This window comes from Vidua macroura, unplaced genomic scaffold (assembly GCF_024509145.1).
Source record: "Vidua macroura isolate BioBank_ID:100142 unplaced genomic scaffold, ASM2450914v1 whyUn_scaffold_213, whole genome shotgun sequence".
NCBI classification, from domain to species: Eukaryota; Metazoa; Chordata; class Aves; order Passeriformes; family Viduidae; genus Vidua; species Vidua macroura.
This window is the reverse complement of record NW_026530588.1, coordinates 35759-54247: the sequence shown is the minus strand read 5'-3', so window position 1 is coordinate 54247 and position 18489 is coordinate 35759. Positions and strand designations below refer to the sequence as shown.

The 18489-nt window shown below is 60.0% G+C and overlaps 1 protein-coding gene and 1 long non-coding RNA gene across 10 annotated transcripts; both read right to left on the bottom strand.

The window, feature by feature from the left end:
• Positions 1–494: 494 nt before the first annotated feature.
• On the bottom strand, positions 495–18322 carry PSMC4 (proteasome 26S subunit, ATPase 4). Of its 9 annotated transcripts, none has more exons than XM_053969473.1 (13): positions 18214–18321; positions 16496–16594; positions 15250–15436; positions 12491–12637; positions 9822–9931; positions 9051–9144; positions 6427–6594; positions 4977–5053; positions 3901–4069; positions 2221–2276; positions 1296–1374; positions 1192–1211; positions 840–887 (listed from the first exon to the last, which is right to left on the bottom strand). In XM_053969473.1, the coding sequence occupies exons 1-13, from the start codon at positions 18247–18249 to the stop codon at positions 873–875; spliced, it is 1257 nt and encodes a 418-aa protein (XP_053825448.1). In that variant the 5' UTR covers positions 18250–18321; the 3' UTR covers positions 840–872. The 9 variants fall into 9 exon arrangements, with proteins under 9 accessions (XP_053825446.1, XP_053825445.1, XP_053825444.1 ...); XM_053969467.1 differs by having other exon boundaries at positions 869–887; positions 1192–1202; positions 1255–1374; positions 18214–18322; XM_053969471.1 differs by lacking the exons at positions 1192–1211; positions 1296–1374 and adding an exon at positions 495–668 and having other exon boundaries at positions 832–860.
• Positions 4095–4939, bottom strand: LOC128802921 (uncharacterized). Its single transcript, XR_008435608.1, has 3 exons — positions 4905–4939; positions 4738–4779; positions 4095–4117 (listed from the first exon to the last, which is right to left on the bottom strand). It is a non-coding gene; the product is annotated as an uncharacterized LOC128802921 (long non-coding RNA).
• Positions 18323–18489: the final 167 nt, after the last annotated feature.

Sequence of the window (18489 nt, the reverse complement as noted above, 5' to 3'; positions counted from 1 at the left end):
TGTCCCCAAGTCCCTCCTGGTGTCCCAAAGGGTCCCCAAAGTGTCCCCAAATCCCTCCCTGGGTTGTCCCCGTGTCCCCAGGGCCACCCTGTTGTCCCCAAGGATGTCCCCAAGGCCCTCCAGGTGTCCCCAAGATGTCCCCAAGGGTGTCCCCAGTGTCCCCAAGGATGTCCCCAAGTCCCTCCCCGGGTTGTCCCCGTGTCCCCAAGGCCACCCTGTTGTCCCCAAGGATGTCCCCAAAGTGTCCCCAAGGCCACCCCCGTGTCCCAGAGATGTCCCAGTGTCCCCAGGGGTGTCCCCAAGCCCCTCCCGGTGTCTCCAAGGGTGTCCCGGTGTCCCCAAAGTGTCCCCAAAGTGTCCCCAAGGTGTCCCCAAGGTGTCCCCAAAAAGGCTCCGAGGCTCTCGCTCCATTCTCAACTTTATTTCAATGTGCCCAGGTGTGCCCAGGTGTGCCCAGGTGTCCCCCAGGTGTGCCCAGGTGTGCCCAGGTGTCCCCAGGTGTGTCCCAGGTGTCCCTGGGTGTCCCCAGGTGTGCCCAGGTGTCCCCAGGTGTGTCCCAGGTGTGCGCAGGTGTGCGCAGGTGTCACTTGTAGAACTCGTGCTCCTGCTCGTCCTTCTTGATGACGGTTTTGTACGCCTTCTCAAAGTCCTTGGCCAGCACGATGTACCTGTTCTCCCTGACGGCCAGCATGCCACCCTGGGGACAATGTCACACCTGTGTCACGTGTGTCACCTGTGTCACGTGTGTCACCTGTGTCACCTACAGCTACACCTGAGTCACCTACACCGAGCTACAGCCACACCTGTGTCACCTGTGCCAGCACGATGTACCTGTTCTCCCGCACGGCCAGCATGCCACCCTGGGGACAATGTCACACCTGTGTCACCTACAGCCACACCTGAGAGTCACCTGAGTCACCTGTGTCACCTGCACCGAGCTACAGCCACACCTGAGTCACCTGTGCCAGCACGATGTACCTGTTCTCCCTGACGGCCAGCATGCCACCCTGGGGAGAGGCACACCTGTGTCACACCTGTGTGTCACCTGTGTCACCTACACCGAGTTACAGCCACACCTGAGTCACCTACACTGAGCTACAGCCACACCTGTGCCACCTGTGCCAGCACCATGTACCTGTTCTCCCTGACGGCCAGCATGCCACCCTGGGGACAGTGTCACACCTGTGTCACCTGTGTGTCACCTGTGTCACCTACAGCCACACCTGTGTCACCTACACCGAGTTACAGCCACACCTGAGTGTCACCTGTGTCACCTACAGCCACACCTGTGTCACCTAAACTGAGCTCCAGCCACACCTGTGTCACCTGTGCCAGCACCATGTACCTGTTCTCCCGCACGTCCAGCATGCCACCCTGGGGACAATGTCACACCTGTGTCACCTACAGCCACACCTGAGAGTCACCTGTGTCACCTCAGTGTCACCTACACTGAGCTACAGCCACACCTGTGTCACCTGAGTGTCACCTGTGTCACCTGTCACCTGTGTCACCTGTGTCACCTACACCAAGCTACAGCCACACCTGAGTCACCTCTGGTGTCACCTGTCCCATCCACAGGTACCACACCTGTGCCACACGTGTCCCCAGGTGCTCCACACCTGTCCCAGGTGTGCCTGGGTGTGCCCCACACCTGTCCCAGGTGTGCCCAGGTGTGTCCCACACCTGCCCCAGGTGTGCCCAGGTGTACCCGGGTGTGCCCCACACCTGTCCCAGGTGTGCCCAGGTGTGCCCAGGTGAGCTCAGGTGTGTCCCACACCTGTCCCAGGTGTGCCCAGGTGTGCCTGGGTGTGCCCCACACCTGTCCCAGGTGTGCCCGGGTGTGCCCCACACCTGTCCCAGGTGTGCCTGGGTGTGTCCCACACCTGTCCCAGGTGTGCCCGGGTGTGCCCCACACCTGTCCCAGGTGTGCCTGGGTGTGTCCCACACCTGTCCCAGGTGTGCCCAGGTGTGCCTGGGTGTGCCCCACACCTGTCCTGGGTGTGCCCGGGTGTGCCCCACACCTGTCCCAGGTGTGCCTGGGTGTGTCCCACACCTGTCCCAGGTGTGCCCAGGTGTGCCTGGGTGTGCCCCACACCTGTCCCGGGTGTGCCCAGGTGTGCCCAGGTGTGTCCCACACCTGTCCCAGGTGTGCCCAGGTGTGCCCAGGTGTGTCCCACACCTGCCCCAGGTGTGCCCAGGTGTGCCCAGGTGTGCTCTCACCTCCTGGCAGATGGAGTTGATGTCGGCCCCCGAGATCTTGTCCGGCCGCGCCACGTCTGGGTCAGGGGTCAAGGAAACGGCGCAGGTGTGCCCAGGTGCGCCCAGGTGTGGTTTTAACCCCTCCCAGGTGTACCCAGGTGTGCCCAGGTGTGTTTCTAACCCCTCCCACGTGTGCCCAGGTGCGCCCAGGTGCGGATACAATCCTCCAGGTCCACCTCCTCGGACAGGTGTGTGACCAGGTGTATTCCACCCCCCCAGGTGTGGTTTCTAACCCCTCCCAGGTGTTCCCAGGTGTTCCCAGGTGTGCCCAGGTGTGGTTTTAACCCCTCCCAGGTGTTCCCACGTGTTCCCAGGTGTTCCCAGGTGTGCCCAGGTGTGGTTTTAACCCCTCCCAGGTGTTCCCAGGTGTTCCCAGGTGTGCCCAGGTGTGGATACAATCCTCCAGGTCCACCTCCTCGGACAGGTGTGTGCCCAGGTGTATTCCCATCCCCCCCAGGTGTGTTTCTAACCCCTCCCAGGTGTTCCCAGGTGTGCCCAGGTGCGCCCAGGTGTGCTTTTAACCCCTCCCAGGTGTGCCCAGGTGTGTTTCTAACCCCTCCCATGTGCACCCAGGTGTATTCCCACCCCCCCCAGGTGTTCCCAGGTGTGCCCAGGTGTGCCCAGGTGTATTCCCATCCCCCCCAGGTGTGTTTCTAACCCCTCCCAGGTGTGCCCAGGTGTGTTTCTAACCACCCCCAGGTGTTCCCAGGTGCGCCCAGGTGTGTTTCTAACCCCTCCCACGTGTTCCCAGGTGTGCCCAGGTGTGGATACAATCCTCCAGGTCCACCTCCTCGGACAGGTGTGTGCCCAGGTGTATTCCCACCCCCCCCAGGTGTGTTTCTAACCCCCCCCAGGTGTGCCCAGGTGTGTTTCTAGCCCCTCCCAGGTGTTCCCAGGTGTGGTTTTAACCCCTCCCAGGTGTTCCCAGGTGTGCCCAGGTGTGCCCAGGTGTGGTTTTAACCCCTCCCAGGTGTTCCCAGGTGTGCCCAGGTGTGGTTTTAACCCCTCCCACGTGTGCCCAGGTGTGCCCAGGTGCGGATACAATCCTCCAGGTCCACCTCCTCGGACAGGTGTGTGCCCAGGTGTGCCCAGGTGTGTTTTTAACCCCTCCCAGGTGTGGCCAGGTGTATTCCCATCCCCCCCAGGTCTGTTTCTAACCCTCCCAGGTGTTCCCAGGTGCGCCCAGGTGTGGTTTTAACCCCTCCCAGGTGTACCCAGGTGTGCCCAGGTGCGCCCAGGTGTGTTTATAACCCCTCCCAGGTGTGCCCAGGTGCGGATACAATCCTCCAGGTCCACCTCCTCGGACAGGTGTGTGACCAGGTGTATTCCCATCCCCCCCAGGTGTGTTTCTAACCCCTCCCAGGTGTTCCCAGGTGTGCCCAGGTGCGCCCAGGTGTGCTTTTAACCCCTCCCAGGTGTGCCCAGGTGTGCCCAGGTGTGCCCAGGTGTGTTTCTAACCCCTCCCAGGTGTTCCCAGGTGTTCCCAGGTGTGCCCAGGTGTGCCCAGGTGTGTTTCTAACCCCTCCCAGGTGTTCCCAGGTGTTCCCAGGTGTGCCCAGGTGTGCCCAGGTGTGTTTCTAACCCCTCCCAGGTGTTCCCAGGTGTGCCCAGGTGTTCCCAGGTGCGCCCAGGTGCGGATACAATCCTCCAGGTCCACCTCCTCGGACAGGTTCATCTTGCCGGTGATGGTGGAGAAGATGAGGCGCTTCTGGCGCCGGTCGGGCAGCGGGAACTCGATCTTGCGGTCCAGGCGGCCGGGCCGCAGCAGCGCCGGGTCCAGCGTGTCCGCCCGGTTGGTGGCCATGATCACCTGCGGGCAGGTGAGGGGTGAGAACACACCTGGGCACACCTGAGATCCCTCAGATCTATAGAAACCCATTAAAAACCCCAAAAAAACCAGAAAACCCAAAAAAAACCCAAAAAACGCAGAATTCCTCATCCAGGTGTGCCCAGGTGTGCGCCGGTTGGTGGCCATGATCACCTGCGGGCAGGTGAGGGGTGAGAACACACCTAGGCACACCTGAGATCCCCAAAACCCACCCAGATCCATAAAACCCCGCAAAAAAACCCAAAAAACCCCAAAAACCCCCAAAAAACCCCAGAATTCCTCATCCAGGTGTGCCCAGGTGTGCCCAGGTGTGCCCAGGTGTGCGCCTGGTTAGTGGCCATGATCACCTGCGGGCAGGTGAGGGGTCAGGAGCACACCTGGGCACACCTGGGCACACCTGAGATCCCCAAATCCCACTCAGATCCATAAAACCCCCCAAAAAAACCCAAAAACCCCCAAAAAACCCCAAATTCCTCATCCAGGTGTGCCCAGGTGTGCGCCTGATTGGTGGCCATGATCACCTGCGGGCAGGTGAGGGGTCAGGGGCACACCTGAGCACACCTGGGGACACCTGGGGGACACCTGGGCACACCTGGGGACACCTGGGTGCACCTGGGCACACCTGGGGACACCTGGGGGCTCCTGGGCACACCTGGGTGCACCTGGGCGCACCTGGGCACACCTGGGCACACCTGGGCACACACCTGGGCACACCTGGGTGCACCTGGGCACACCTGGGGACACCTGGGGACACCTGGGGGGCACCTGGCCACACCTGGGGGCACCTGGGCACACCTGGGCGCACCTGGGGGGACACCTGGGCACACCTGGGCACACCTGGGCACACCTGAGGGGACACCTGGGCACACCTGAGGACACCTGGGCGCACCTTGACGTTGACGTTCTGGTCGAAGCCGTCCATCTGGTTCAGGAGCTCCAGGAGGATTCGCTGCACCTCGCGGTCGGCTTGGGGCGGAAAACGGCGATTTTGGGACGCCCCAATCCCAAACCCAAATCCCAAAATCCCAGAATTCCACCCCAAAATCCCAAAAATTCACCAAAATCCCCAAAATTCCACCCGAAATTCCCAAAATCCTACCCCAAAATCCACCCAAAATCCCAAAATTTCACACCAAAATCCACCCAAAATCCCAAAATTTCACCCCGAAATCCCCAAATTTCACCAAAATACCCAAAATTCTACCCAAAATCCCACCCCAAAATCCACCCCAAAATCCCAAACTTTCACCAAAATCCCCAAAATTCCACCCAAAATCCCACCCAAAATCCCAAAATTTCACCCAAAATCCCACCCAAAATCCCAAAATTTCACCCAAAATCCACCCCAAAATCCCAAAATTTCACCCAAAATCCACCCCAAAATCCCAAAATCCCCCAAATCCCACCCAAAACCCCAAATTCCATCCAGCTGAAGTTCTGAGGTTCTCCAGAAGGTTCCTCAAGCCCAAATTCCACCAAAAACCCCCTAAAATTCCACCAAAAACTCCCAAAATTCACCAAAAACCCCCAAAATTCCACCAAAAACCCCAAAAATTCACCAAAAACCCCCAAAATTCCATCAAAAACTCCAAAATCCGTCCAGGTGACCCCAAAACCCCACCCAAAACCCCAAATTCCATCCGGCTGAAGTTCTGAAGTTCTCCAGAAGGTTCCTCAAGCCCAAATTCCACCAAAACCCCCAAAATTCCACCAAAAAGTCCAAAATTCCAACCAGGTGACCCCAAAATCCCACCCAAAACCCCAAATTCCATCCGGGTGAAGTTCTCAGGTTCTCCAGAAGGTTCCTCAAGCACAAATCCCACCAAAAACCCCCAAAATTCCACCAAAAACCTCCAAAATTCCACAAAAACCCCCAAAATTCCACCAAAAACCCCCAAAAATTCACCAAAAACCCCCAAAATTCTACCAAAAACTCCAAAATCCGTCCAGGTGACCCCAAAATCCCACCCAAAACCCCAAATTCCATCCGGGTGAAGTTCTGAAGTTCTCCAGAAGGTTCCTCAAGCCCAAATCCCACCAAAAACCCCCAAAATTCCACCAAAAACCCCAAAATTCCACCAAAAACCCCCAAAAGTCCACCAAAAAAACCCGAAATTTCACCAAAAAACCCCCAAAATTCCACCCAAAATCCCCAAAATTCCACCCAAAACCCCAAATTCCATCTCGGTAAAGTTCTCAGGTTCTCCAGAAGGTTCCTCAAGCCCAAATTCCACCAAAAACCCCCAAAATCCCACCCAAAACCCCCCAAATCCCACCCGGGTCCCCCCAGACCCCAGCCCATGGAGACCCCTCCCCAGTTTGGGGGTCGGGGCCCTCACCCCCGGTCTGGGCGTCGAAGCGCTTGGTGGCGATGGCGTCGATCTCGTCGATGAAGATGATGGCGGGCGCGTTCTCCTTGGCCAGGCGGAAGACGTCGCGCACCATCCGCGGGCCCTCGCCCAGGTACTTCTGCACGAACTCCGAGCCCACCACGCGGATGAAGGCGGCTGGAGGAGACCACCCCCACCAAAAAAAAACCAGAATTTAGGATCTCCAAAAATCTCCAAAAATCACAAAAAAATCCCACCGGAATTCATGGAGAACACCAGGAACCAAAAACAGCTCCAGAAACACCAAAAATCCCACCGGGAACCCAAAACAGCTCCAAAAACCCCAAAAATCCCACTGGGAATTCATGGAGAGCACCAGGAACCCAAAACATCTCCAAAAGTCCCAAAAATTCCACCAGGAATCCATGGAGAACGCCAGGAACCCCTGGAGACCACCAGGAACCCAAAACATCTCCAGGAATCCCAAAATCCCACCAGGAACCCAAAACATCTCCAAAAACCCCAAAAATCCCACCAGGAACCCCTGGAGAGCCCCAGGAACCCAAAACATCTCCAGGAATCCCAAAAATCCCACCGGGAATCCATGGAGAGCACCAGGAACTTCAAAACATCTCCAGGAATCCCAAAAATCCCACTGAGAATCCATGGAGACCACCAGGAACCCCTGGAGAGCCCCAGGAACCCAAAACAGCTCCAAAAATCCCAAAAATCCCACCGGGAATTCATGGAGAGCACCAGGAACCAAAAACAGCTCCAGAAACACCAAAAATCCCACCAGGAACCCAAAACATCTCCAAAAACCCCAAAAATCCCACAGAGAATCCATAGAGAGCACCAGAACCCAAAACATCTCCGAAAGTCCCAAAAATTCCACCAGGAATCCATGGAGAACGCCAGGAACCCCTGGAGACCACCAGGAACCCAAAACATCTCCAAAAACCCCAAAAATCCCACCAGGAACCCAAAACATCTCCAAAAACCCCCAAAATCCCACCAGGAACCCAAAACATCTCCAAAAACCCCCAAAATCCCACCAGGAACCCAAAACATCTCCAAAAATCCCAAAAATTCCATCAGGAACCCCTGGAGACCACCAGGAACCCAAAACATCTCCAGGAATCCCAAAAATCCCACCGAGAATCCATGGAGACCACCAGGAACCCCTGGAGACCACCAGGAACCCAAAACACCTCCAGGAATCCCAAAAATCCCACCAGGAACCCCTGGAGAGCCCCAGGAACCCAAAACATCTCCAAAAACCCCCAAAATCCCACCAGGAACCCAAAACATCTCCAAAAACCCCAAAAATCGCACAGAGGATCCATAGAGAGCACCAGGAACCAAAAACATCTCCAAAAGTCCCAAAAATTCCATCAGGAACCCATGGAGACCACCAGGAACCCAAAACATCTCCAGGAATCCCAAAAATCCCACCGAGAATCCATGGAGACCACCAGAACCCCTGGAGACCACCAGGAACCCAAAACACCTCCAGGAATCCCAAAAATCCCACCAGGAACCCCTGGAGAGCCCCAGGAATCCAAAACATCTCCAGGAATCCCAAAAATCCCACCGGGAATCCATGGAGAGCACCAGGAACTTCAAAACATCTCCAGGAATCCCAAAAATCCCACCAGGAACCCCTGGAGAGCCCCAGGAATCCAAAACATCTCCAAAAACCCCCCAAATCCCATCAGGAACCCAAAACATCTCCAAAAACCCCCAAAATCCCACCAGGAACCCAAAACATCTCCAAAAATCCCAAAAATCCCACCGGGAATCCATGGAGAGCACCAGGAACCCAAAACATCTCCAAAAACCCCAAAAATCCCACCAGGAACCCATGGAGACCACCAGGAACTTCAAAACATCTCCAGGAATCCCAAAAATCCCACTAGGAACCCATGGAGACCACCAGGAACCCCTGGAGAGCATCAGGAACCCAAAATGTGGCCAGAAATCCCAAAAATCCCACCAGGAACCCCTGGAGAGCACCAGGAACCCAAAACATCTCCAGAAGTCCCAGAAATGCCACCGGGAATCCATGGAGAGCACCAGGAACCCATCAGGAACTCACCCAGAACCTCCCCAAACCCCCCCAGGTGTCCCCAGATGTCCCAAACCCCTCCAGATGTCCCCAAACCCTTCCCAGGTGTCACCAAACCCCTCCAGGTGTCCTTGATCTCCATCCCGAAGTTCTCCAGAACGTTCCTCACCCCCAAGAACCGCCCAAAACCCCCCCAGGTGTCCCCAAACCCCACCCAGGTGTGCCCAGGTGTGCCCAAGCCCCCCCCCAGATGCCCTCAAACCCCCCCAGGTGTCCCCAAACCATTCCAGGTGTCCCCAGGTGTCCCCAAACCCCGCCCAGGTATCTCCAACCCCCCCCAGGTGTCCCCAAACCCCCCCCAGGTGTCCCCAAACCCTCCCAGGTATCCCCAGGTGTCCCCTGACCCCACCCAGATGTCCCCAAACCCCTCCCAGGTGTCCCCAAACCCCCCCCAGGTGTCCCCAGACCCCTCCCAGATGCCCTCAAACCCCCCCCAGGTGTCCCCAGGTGTCCCCAGACCCCTCCCAGGTGTGCCCAGGTGTGCCCAGGTGTGCCCGGAGCTCACCTGTGGTGTGGTGGGCCACGGCCTTGGCCAGCATGGTCTTCCCGCAGCCGGGGGGGCCGTACATGAGCACCCCCCGCGGGGGGTCAATGCCGATCTGCGGGCGGGCGGGGCCGGGTTACCTGGGCTCACCTGGGGCCTCCAGGTCACCTGGGCTCACCTGGGCTCACCTGGAGCCCACCTGGGGCCTCCAGGTCACCTGAGAGTCCCCAGGTCACCTGGGGCTCACCTGGGGCTCACCTGGGGCTCACCTGGAGCTCCTCCAGGTCACCTGGGGCTCACCTGGAGCTCACCTGGGGCTCACCTGGAGCTCACCTGGAGCTCACCTGGGGCTCACCTGGGGCTCCTCCAGGTCACCTGGGGCTCACCTGGGGCTCTTCCAGGTCACCTGAGGATCCTCAAGGCCACCTGGATGTCCCCAGGTGTCACCTCAGCTCACCAGGTGTCCCAGGAGGTCCCCAGGAGCTCATCTGGATGTCCCCAGGAACTCACCTGAGCTCCCCAGGTGTTCCCAGGAGCTCACCAGGTGTCCCCAGGTTTCCCCAGGAGGTCCCCAGGTGTGCCCAGGTGTCTCTGGATGTCACCAGGAGCTCCCCAGGTGTATCTCAGGTGTGCCCAGGTGCGCCCAGGTGTCCCCAGGAGCTCCCCAGGTGTGCCCAGGTGTGCCCCCAGGTGTGCCCAGGTGCCCCCAGGTGTGCCCAGGTGTGCCCAGGTGTGCCCCCAGGTGTGCCCAGGTGCCCCCAGGTGTGCCCAGGTGCGCCCAGGTGCGCTCACCTGTTTGTAGAGCTCGAAGTGGGTGAGGGGCAGCTCCACGGCCTCGCGCACCTCCTGCTTCTGGATGTCCATGCCGCCGATGTCGGCGTAGAGCACGTCGGGCTTCTGCTCTGGGGGCCAGCGCGGACGGGGGTGGGCTACTGCGGCCAGTCTGGGGCTACTGCGGCCAGTGTGGGCTACTGGGATGAACTGGGGGCTACTGGGGCCAGTCTGGGCTACTGGGGCTACTGGATGAACTGGGGCCAGTCTGGGCTACTGGGGCTACTGGGATGAACTGGGGCCAGTCTGGGCTACTGGGGCTACTGGGATGAACTGGGGCCAGTCTGGGGCTACTGGGGAAACTGGGGGCTACTGGGGCCAGTCTGGGGCCACTGCGGCTACTGCGGCCAGTGTGGGCTACTGGGATGAACTGGGGCTACTGGGGCCAGTCTGGAGCTACTGGGATGAACTGGGGGCTACTGGGGCCACTGGGGCTACTGGGGGCTACTGAGATGAACTGGGGCTACTGCGGCCAGTGTGGGGCTACTGGGACCAGTCTGGGCTACTGGGATGAACTGGGGAAACTGGGGCTACTGGGGCTACTGGGATGAACTGGGGGCTACTGCGGCTACTGGGGCTACTGGGGAAACTGGGACAGTGTGGGGCTACTGCGGCTACTGGGATGAACTGGGGCCAGTCTGGGGCTACTGGGGCCACTGGGGCTACTGGGAAAACTGAGGCTACTGGGCTACTGGGACCAGTGTGGGGCTACTGCGGTGAACTGGGGGCTACTGGGCTACTGGGAAAACTGAGGCTACTGGGGCTACTGGGGCCAGTCTGCAGCTACTGGGGCTACTGGGATGAACTGGGGGCTACTGGGGAAACTGGGGAAACTGGGATGAACTGGGGGCTACTGGGGCTACTGGGGAAACTGAGGCTACTGGGGCTACTGGGGCCAGTGTGTGGCTACTGGGGTGAACTGGGGGCTACTGGGGCTACTGGGGAAACTGAGGCTACTGGGGCTACTGGGGCCAGTGTGTGGCTACTGGACCAGTCTGGGGCTACTGGGACCGGTCCCAGGCAACTGGGACTGGTCAGGGTCAACTGGGAACAACTGAGAACGAGCCCAGGTGTGCCAGGTGTGCCCAGGTGTGCCCAGGTGCGACCTGCTCACCCCAACACGACCCCACCCAACACCTCACCACCTCAAGGTGACCCCAAACCCCATTTTTTCCACCCCAAACCCCATTTTTTCCACCCCAAAACCCCATTTCCCGGATCCCAGGCGTGCCCAGGTGTGCCCAGGTGACACCTGCTCACCCCAACACGACCCCACCCAACACCTCACGACCTTAAAATGACCCCAAATCCCATTTTTCCCGCCCCAAACCCCATTTTTCCGCCCCGAAACGCCGTTTTCCGGACCCCAGGTGTGCCAGGTGTGGCCAGGTGTGCCCAGGTGCGCCCAGGTGTGACCTGCTCACCCCAACACGACCCCACCCAACACCTCACGACCTTAAAATGACCCCAAACCCCATTTTTTTCGCCCAAACTCCACTTTTCCACCCCAAAACCACATTTCCTGGATCCCAGGTGTGCCCAGGTGCGGCCAGGTGTGCCCAGGTGACACCTGCTCACCCCAACACGACCCCACCCAACACCTCACCACCTCAAGGTGACCCCAGTTGACTTTTCATCACCCCAACCACCATTTTTTTCGCCCCCAAACCCCATTTTTCCACCCCAAAACCCCATTTTCCAGGTGTGCCCAGGTGTGCCCAGGTGTGCCCAGGTGTGCCCAGGTGCGCCCAGGTGTGCCCAGCTGCGCCCAGGTGCACCCAGGTGACACCTGCTCACCCCAACACGACCCCACCCAACACCTCACGACCTTAAAATGACCCCAAACCCCATTTTTTTCGCCCCAAATCCCATTTTTCCACCCCAAAACCCCATTTCCCAGATCCCAGGTGCGCCCAGGTGTGCCCAGGTGACACCTGCTCACCCCAACACGACCCCACCCAACACCTCACCACCTTAAAATGACCCCAAATCCCATTTTTCCCGCCCCAAACCCCACTTTCCCACCCTAAAACCCCATTTCCCGGATCCCAGGTGTGCCCAGGCGCACCCAGGTGTGCCCAGGTGTGCCCAGGTGTGCCCAGGTGACACCTGCTCACCCCAACACGACCCCACCCAACACCTCACCACCTCAAGGTGACCCCAAACCCCATTTTTTGGACCCCAACCACTATTTTTAAGACCCCAAACCCCATTTTTCCGCCCCGAAACGCCATTTCCCGGATCCCAGGTGTGCCCAGGTGTGCCCAGGTGCGCCCAGGTGACACCTGCTCACCCCGAGACGACCCCACCCAACACCTCACCACCTCAAGGTGACCCCAAATCCCATTTTTTTCACCCCAAACCCCATTTTTCCACCCCAAAACCACATTTCCCAGATCCCAGGTGTGCCCAGGTGCGCCCAGGTGTGCCCAGGTGTGCCCAGGTGACACCTGCTCACCCCCAACACGACCCCACCCAACACCTCACCACCTCAAGGTGACCCCAACCACCGTTTTTTTCACCCCAAATCCCATTTTTCCCACCCCAAACCCCATTTTTCCACCCCGAAACCCCATTTCCCAGATCCCAGGCGTGCCCAGGTGTGGCCAGGTGTGCCCAGGTGCGCTCACCTGAGGTGAGCATCATGATGCTGCTGTCGGCCTCGGGCGGCAGGACGTCCACCAGGGCGTTGCTGTGCTTGTGCAGCGCCACCGAGGCGTTGGGCTTGAGCAGCTCGCGGTCGATGGTGCTCAGGATGCGCACGTAGTAGTTGGAACCTGTGTGACGCACCTGGGCTCACCTGGGGCTCACCTGGGGCTCACCTGGGGCTCACCTGGGCCGCGTGGGACGGGTGGGACGCGGCCGGAATGGCCGTGGGGAGGTGTGGTTATCTCGGCGTCCGGGCTTGCGGCCTCGGCGCGCCCAGGTGAGGCCTCAGGTGTGGCCAGGTGAGGCCTCAGGTGTGGCCAGGTGTGGCCAGGTGTGCCCAGGTGTGGCCAGGTGAGGCCTCAGGTGTGGCCAGGTGAGGCCTCAGGTGTACCCAGGTGAGGCCTCAGGTGTGCCCAGGTGAGGCCTCAGGTGTGGCCAGGTGAGGCCTCAGGTGTGCCCAGGTGAGGCCTCAGGTGTGGCCAGGTGAGGCCTCAGGTGTACCCAGGTGAGGCCTCAGGTGTGGCCAGGTGAGGCTTCAGGTGTAGCCAGGTGAGGCCTCAGGTGTGGCCAGGTGGAGCCCACCACGACCACGGGCCGGTCCACACCCTCTGATGAGCAATGGGACACCCCAAAATCACGTTCCCACCCGTCCCAGGTATCCCAGGTGAGTGCCCAGGTGTGTCCAGGTGTGCCCAGGTGAGGCCTCAGGTGTGCCCAGGTGGAGCCCACCATGACCATGGGCCGGTCCACACCCTCTGATGAGCAATGGGACACCCTGAACTCACGTTCCCACCCGTCCCAGGTATCCCAGGTGAGTGCCCAGGTGTGTGCCCAGGTGTGCCCAGGTGTGCCCAGGTGGAGCTCACCATGACCACGGGCCGGTCCACAGCCTCTGATGTCCAAGGGGACGCTCCAAAGTCACGTTCCCACCCATCCCAGGTATCTCAGGTGTGTGCCCAGGTGAGGCCTCAGGTGTGCCCAGGTGTGCCCAGGTGTGCCCAGGTGGAGCCCACCATGACCACGGGCCGGTCCATGCCCTCAGATGAGCAATGGGACACCCTGAACTCGTGTTCCCACCTATCCCAGGTATCTCAGGTGTGTACCCAGGTGTGCCCAGGTGTATCCAGGTGTGTGCCCAGGTGTGCCTCACCTGTGGTGGAGCCCACGATGGCGGTGTTCTGCTCCACGGCCTCCAGGAACTGCCCGATGACCAGCGGGACACGCCCTACCCATGGCCCCACCTACCCCAGGTGTGTGGAGCTATTCCCAGGTGTACCCAGGTGTATCCAGGTGTGTGCCCAGGTGTGTCTCACCTGTGCTGGTCCCCACCATGACCATGGTCTGGTCCACGGCTTCTGATGACCAATGGGACACTCAAACCCACGGTCCCACCTACCCCAGGTGTGTGGAGCTATTCCCAGGTGTGTTCCCAGGTGTGCCCAGGTGTGTCTCACCTGTGGTGGAGCCCACCATGGCCGAGTTCTGCTCCACGGCCTCCAGGAACTGCCCGATGACCAGCGGGATGCTGCCAACCCCCATCCCCCGTGTCCCTCACCTACCCCAGGTGCACCCAGGTGTTCCCAGATGTACCCAGGTGTGCCCAGGTGTGTGCCCAGGTGTGTCTCACCTGTGCTGGTCCCCACCATGACCATGGTCCGGTCCACGGCCTCTGATGGCCAATGGGACACTCGAACCCACGATCCCACCTACCCCAGGTGTGCCCAGGTGTGCCCAGGTGTGTCTCACCTGTGGTGGAGCCCACGATGGCCGTGTTCTGGTCCATGACCTCTGATGACCAATGGGACACCCCCAACCCATGGCCCCACCCACCCCAGGTGTGTGGAGCTATTCCCAGGTGTGCCCAGGTGTGCCCAGGTGTGCCCAGGTGTGCCTCACCTGTGGTGGAGCCCACGATGGCGGTGTTCTGGTCCACGGCCTCCAGGAACTGCCCGATGACCAGCGGGATGCTGCCAACCCCCATCCCCCGTGTCCCTCACCGATCCCAGGTGTTCCCAGGTGTATCCAGGTGTATCCAGGTGTGCCCAGGTGTGTGCCCAGGTGTGTCTCACCTGTGCTGGTCCCCACCATGACCATGGTCCGGTCCACGGTCTCTGATGACCAATGGGACACTCGAACCCACGATCCCACCCACCCCAGGTATCTCCCACCTACCCCAGGTGTGTGGAGCTATTCCCAGGTGTGCCCAGGTGTGTGCCCAGGTGTGCCCAGGTGTGTCTCACCTGTGGTGGAGCCCACGATGGCGGTGTTCTGGTCCACAGCCTCCAGGAACTGCCCGATGACCAGCGGGACACGCCCAACCCCCATCCCCCGTGTCCCTCACCGATCCCAGGTGTGCCCAGGTGTTCCCAGGTGTATCCAGGTGTGTCTCACCTGTGCTGGTCCCCACCATGACCATGGTCTGGTCCACGGCTTCTGATGACCAATGGGACACTCAAACCCACGGCCCCACCTACCCCAGGTGTGCCCAGCTATTCCCAGGTGTACCCAGGTGTGCCCAGGTGTGTTCCCAGGTGTGTGCCCAGGTGTGCCCAGGTGTGTCTCACCTGTGGTGGAGCCCACGATGGCCGCGTTCTGGTCCATGACCTCTAATGACCAATGGGACACCCCCAACCCATGGCCCCACCCATCCCAGGTGTACCCAGCTATTCCCAGGTGTGTACCCAGGTGTATCCAGTTGTGTACCCAGGTGTGCCCAGGTGTGTGCCCAGGTGTGTCTCACCTGTGGTGGAGCCCACGATGGCCGTGTTCTGGTCCACGGCCTCCAGGAACTGCCCGATGACCAGCGGGATGCTCTGGATGCGCTTCACCTCCTCCTGCGCGTGCAGGAATTCCTTCTTGAGGTTCCGCTGCTCGTCCTTGATGTACTCCTCCTGCACCTCCAGGAACTCCAGCTCCTGCTGCAGCTTCTGCAGGTGAGAACACACCTGAGCCAGGTGAGACACACCTGGGTACACCTGGGGCACACCTGGGACACACCTGGGGTACACCTGGGTACACCTGGGGCACAGCGCAGGAGCTGAGCTCCTCCTGCACCTCCAGGAACTTCAGCTCCTGCTGCAGCTTCTGCAGGTGAGACAGGTGAGACACACCTGAGACACACCTGGGTACACCTGAGACACACCTGAGCCAGGTGAGACACACCTGGGACACACCTGGGCACACCTGGGGCACAGCGCAGGAGCTGAGCTCCTCCTGCACCTCCAGGAACTCCAGCTCCTGCTGCAGCTTCTGCAGGTGAGAACACACCTGAGCCAGGTCAGACACACCTGAGACACACCTGAGACACACCTGAGACACACCTGAGCCAGGTGAGACACACCTGAGGGACACCTGAGCCGTGGGACATTGTCACACAGGTGTGCTCTCAACTTGTACCTGCTGTACAGGTAACCTCACCTGTCCCACAGGTAACCTCACCTGTCCCCAGGTGTGTCACTCACCTTGTACCTGCTGTACAGGTCCTGTAACCCCTCACCTGTCCCACAGGTAACCTCACCTGTCCCAGGTGTGTCACTCACCTTGTACCTGCTGTACAGGTCGTTCCCAGCCCTCACCTGTCCCCAGGTGTGTCACACAGGTGTGTCACAGGCGTCACTCACCTTGTACCTGCTGTACAGGTCCTGTAACCCCTCACCTGTCCCACAGGTAACCTCACCTGTCCCAGGTGTGTCACTCACCTTGTACCTGCTGTACAGGTAACCTCACCTGTCCCCAGGTGTGTCACTCACCTTGTACCTGCTGTACAGGTAACCTCACCTGTCCCCAGGTGTGTCACTCACCTTGTACCTGCTGTACAGGTCCTGTAACCCCTCACCTGTCCCACAGGTAACCTCACCTGTCACTCACCTTGTACCTGCTGTACAAGTCATTCCCAGCCCTCACCTGTCCCAGGTGTGTCACTCACCTTGTACCTGCTGTACAGGTAACCTCACCTGTCACACAGGTGTGTCACACCTGTCACTCACCTTGTACCTGCTGTACAGGTCCTCCAGGTCCTCGGGCTCCGGCACCAGGAAGGCGAGGCCGGGGAGGGGCCGGGGGGCGGCCGAGGCCGGGACATCGTCCTGGGCAGGTGAGACAGGTGAGAGACAGGTGAGAGACAGGTGAGAGACAGGTGAGACAGGTGAGACAGGTGAGACATGGACAGGTGAGACACAGGTGAGACAGGTGAGAGGTGAGACAGGTGAGAGACAGAACAGGTGAGTCAGGTGAGACATAAACAGTGAGATACAGGTGAGACAGGTGAGACACAGACAGGTGAGATATGGACAGGTGAGACAGGTGAGACACAGGTGAGATACAGGTGAGATACAGGTGAGACAGGTGAGATACAGACAGGTGAGATACAGACAGGTGAGACTCAGGCGGGACAGGACAGGTGAGATCCAGGTGAGAGACAGGTGAGAGAGACAGGACAGGTGAGGCACAGGTGAGACTCAGGTGGGGCAGGCAGGACAGGACAGGTGAGACAGGTGAGAGACAGGTGAGATCCAGGTGAGACAGGTGAAGGACAGGTGAGGGACAGGTGAGACAGGTGAGGCACAGGTGAGATGGATGGGACAGGTGAGGGACAGGTGAGGCACAGGACAGGTGAGACACGGACAGGTGAGGGACAGGTGAGATCCAGGTGAGATGGATGGGACAGGTGAGACAGGTGAGACAGGTGAGACAGGACAGGTGAGACAGGTGAGATACAGGTGAGATACAGACAGGTGAGGCAGATGAGAGACAGGTGAGATACAGACAGGTGAGACTCAGGTGGGACAGGTGAGACAGGACAGGTGAGGCCCAGGTGAGATCCAGGTGAGGCACAGGTGGGACAGGTGAGAGACAGGTGAGATGGGCAGCACAGGTGAGACAGGACAGGTGAGATGGATGGGACAGGTGAGACAGGTGAGACAGGTGAGACAGGACAGGTGAGGGACAGGTGAGATCCAGGTGAGATGGGCAGCACAGGTGAGAGAGACAGGACAGGTGAGATGGATGGGACAGGTGAGGGACAGGTGAGACAGGACAGGTGAGGCCCAGGTGAGATCCAGGTGAGGCCCAGGTGAGCAGCGGCACCCAAAATGGGGGAGGGGCACCCCCAGGTGAGGGGGGGGGCACCTGGGGGAACACCTGGGGGTGGGGGAGGGGCCCTAAAATGGGGGGAGGGGCTTTAAAAATGGGGGGAGGGGCTTTAAAAATGGAGGAGGGGCTTAAAGGGGAGGGGTTCAAAAATGGGGAGGGGGCTTAAATTGGGGGGAGTGGTTCGGAAATGGGGAGGGGGCTTAAAAGGGGAGGGGCTCAAGCGGGGCTTTAAAATGGGGGAGGGGCTTTAGAATGGGGAATTTAAAAGGGGAGGGGCTTAAAACCGGGGGGCGGGGCCTTTAAATTGGGGGCGGGGCCTCGGGGTGTGGGGCGGGGGGGGGGACAACTGGGGGAGGGGTCCCAAAAATTTTTGGGGGGGGTCCTGACCTCCCCTCCCCCCCCCCCGCAAATCGGCATCCAAAAAAAGGGGCGTGGCCACAACGCCGGAAGTGGGCGGAGCCCGCTTAAAAAAAAAAATAAAAACAAAAAAAAAACGCTCGGGGCCCCTCCCCCCCCCCCCCCCCAATTTTTGGGGGTCCCCCGGGTGCTCCCCCCCCTCCCCTCCCCCCCCCCGGGGGTTTTGGGGACCCCCCCCTCCCCTCCCCCCCCTCACCTGCGGCTTCTCCCCGAGCAGCCCCAGCTCCTCCATCGTGACCGAGCGCGCCGGAAGTGACGCCAGCGCGCCGCGCAGGCGCGCGGTGACGTCAGGCGGAGAGGGGGGGTGGGGGGGCGTGGCTACGGCCGCGCGCGGCGGGCGGGGCCCGGGCGGGGCTCCCAGTTCGGACCAGTTTGGGACCAGTTCGGGACCAGTTCGGGACCAGTTCGGACCAGTTGGGGCCAGCTGGGCCCGGTGCACGCGGGGAACCCTCCCAGTTCAGCCCAGCGCCCT